At 48.4% G+C, this 2,037-nt stretch overlaps 1 protein-coding gene across 1 annotated transcript in view; it reads right to left on the bottom strand.

Annotated features, from left to right (window-relative positions):
• The window catches only part of LOC104078133 (chromosome unknown open reading frame, human C10orf71), a 4,657-nt gene that overhangs the window by 1,995 nt on the left and 625 nt on the right, over window positions 1–2,037 (bottom strand). The window contains 1 exon segment of the mRNA XM_009579661.1: window positions 3–2,034. Within this exon segment, the coding sequence (XP_009577956.1) occupies window positions 3–2,034 (2,032 nt within the window).

The raw sequence follows: 2,037 nt of genomic DNA, 5'->3' as shown, positions 1-2,037 counted from the left end.
TTCCCTCTCTCCTTGCGGCTTTTCTTACTGTCTGCACCCATTTCACTCTTAGTCTTCTGACTTTCTTGAAGGCATGCCTTCTGCATTAGGGGCACTGGTGGAAATGGCTCCTCCTGAAGTGGCTGCTCTACCGTGGAGACGAAAGATTGCTCCGAAGAGCTACTGCTTATTTTGCCTTGTGCTTCATGGCCAGTTACCACCATACTGGTTTGGCTGTCACTGTAAGGCACATCCTCTGCTGGTGAGAGTTGGTTTGGGAGTGTTTTGAAGGCAAGCTCTTTGTTCTGATTAGCAGCCTGTCTGTCATTTTTCTCACCCTGGACACCGGGATTTTGTACGGGCTGCCCAGCTGTTGTATCTGCGTTGTCTCTACTGAATGGTTTCAGTGCTGGATACTGCAGATGTTTCCTTAAATTGGGTTCATTTGATTCATGTCTGAACAAGGGGAAGTTTTCACTACCCCTTGTGTTTTTAACCAGACCTTCGTGTTTTGAATCGTCTTGCTGCAAGTTGTCTCCAGTTTGGTAAAATAAAAGGTCCGCTGTTGTCTGGGGTGAACTCAAAGTCAGGTAATTGTCTGTAAAGTGTCCAGTTAAATCAGTTTTATTGTGCTTTTCGTGCACACTGCCAGACAATATGGAGGTTATATCACTCAACTCATCTTTCTCTGCAATATTTTTGTTACTTTTTTCTTGTAAAGTCGAGAGTGAGGGATTCGTTTTTGTTCTCTCCTGTATATTTTCCCTAGTTTTATTTTTCTCCTCCAAAGCCCTTAATAGGGGAGAAGGAGTATAAATGCTTTTAACACGTTTACGCACATCCTTCAAGTTGAATAGCAGACTCGATGCTTTCGATTTGTAACTATCCCGAGACCTGTAATCGCCAAACATGCTCCCCTCGTGGTCTCTCGCTGCCACGCTCTCAGTGGGAGGAGGTGTCAGCGGGATCAGCTCGCTTTCCACAGGGTCTACCTCCTCTTTTGGTGGTATGATGGGTGTTAAGAGTTCGGTGATGTTGAAAGAGGGACTGATCGATCCAGGGGAGTTTACCTGTTTAGCCAGAGAAGTCACATCCAGACCAGGTTCAGCACCAGTCGCCCTTTCAGACAATGAAACCGTCTCATCGCTGGCTGTGAACTTCTCCTTTGAAGTCTGTCTCTCCTCTGCTGCCCCTTTTGTAGCCCTCTGTCTCCTCCAGGGTGGACAGGTATTGCCCATTTGGGGATTGAGGGCCTCCTCTTCGGTTAAGGTGGTCAGCGGTCTCGGTGGAGGCGGGCTGGGTGCCTGGGGCATGGGTGAGGGTGAAACCATCCTGTAGGACACAGACTGGGGTGAGACGGAGGCTTTGGACGTGGCAGGGGGGGAAAGCTGAGCTGGCATGGGGGGTGGTGGCACAGGAGGGGCTTCAGGTGTAGGGGGTGTGGGGGGATGGCCCTGCTGGGTGGGGGGTGGAAGAGGAAGTGCCTGTGGGACAGGGGGTGGCCGAGGAGGACCCTGGTGCGCGTGGATCCTAGGGGGGGGTGTGGGAGGAAGAGCAGCAGGACATTCGGTTTCTGAAGGGAGTGGGCCCTGGGGTACATATCCAGCTGGGAGAGGGACGCTGAAAGCAGCTTCTGGTGGAGTTGGCTCCATCTGAAAATCTTTCTCCTGCTTCTTAGCAACAGTGATCTTGGCAGGTGGTAATTTATGTTCACGTGTGTGGGATCCTTTAATAAATGGTGCTTCTTCCAGGTATGCAAGACCTTCCTTTTTTGTTTTTATATCAACAAATCCCTCCTTTTCAGTCAGTTTTTTATGATGCACATTCCATGATTCAAAAGCACTGTTCTCACTGTGAAGAAAATTACCTTTTTTTGCTGGCTCATTAACTTTCACACTTCTGTTTTTTAAAGCCTTTTTAGACGAATGGGAAAAATTTGACTTGGCTACTTTTGACATCTCAATCAGCACAGGATAATAACCATCAGAGCCACAATAACTCAGGTCTATTTTATTAGGTCTTTTCTGTGGCTCATGTTTGCTGCTGAGACAGTGGCTA

The sequence above is a fragment of the Fulmarus glacialis genome, unplaced genomic scaffold, assembly GCF_000690835.1.
Source record: "Fulmarus glacialis isolate BGI_N327 unplaced genomic scaffold, ASM69083v1 scaffold8226, whole genome shotgun sequence".
Taxonomy (NCBI): domain Eukaryota; kingdom Metazoa; phylum Chordata; class Aves; order Procellariiformes; family Procellariidae; genus Fulmarus; species Fulmarus glacialis.
This window is presented reverse-complemented; position numbering and strand designations above follow the sequence as displayed.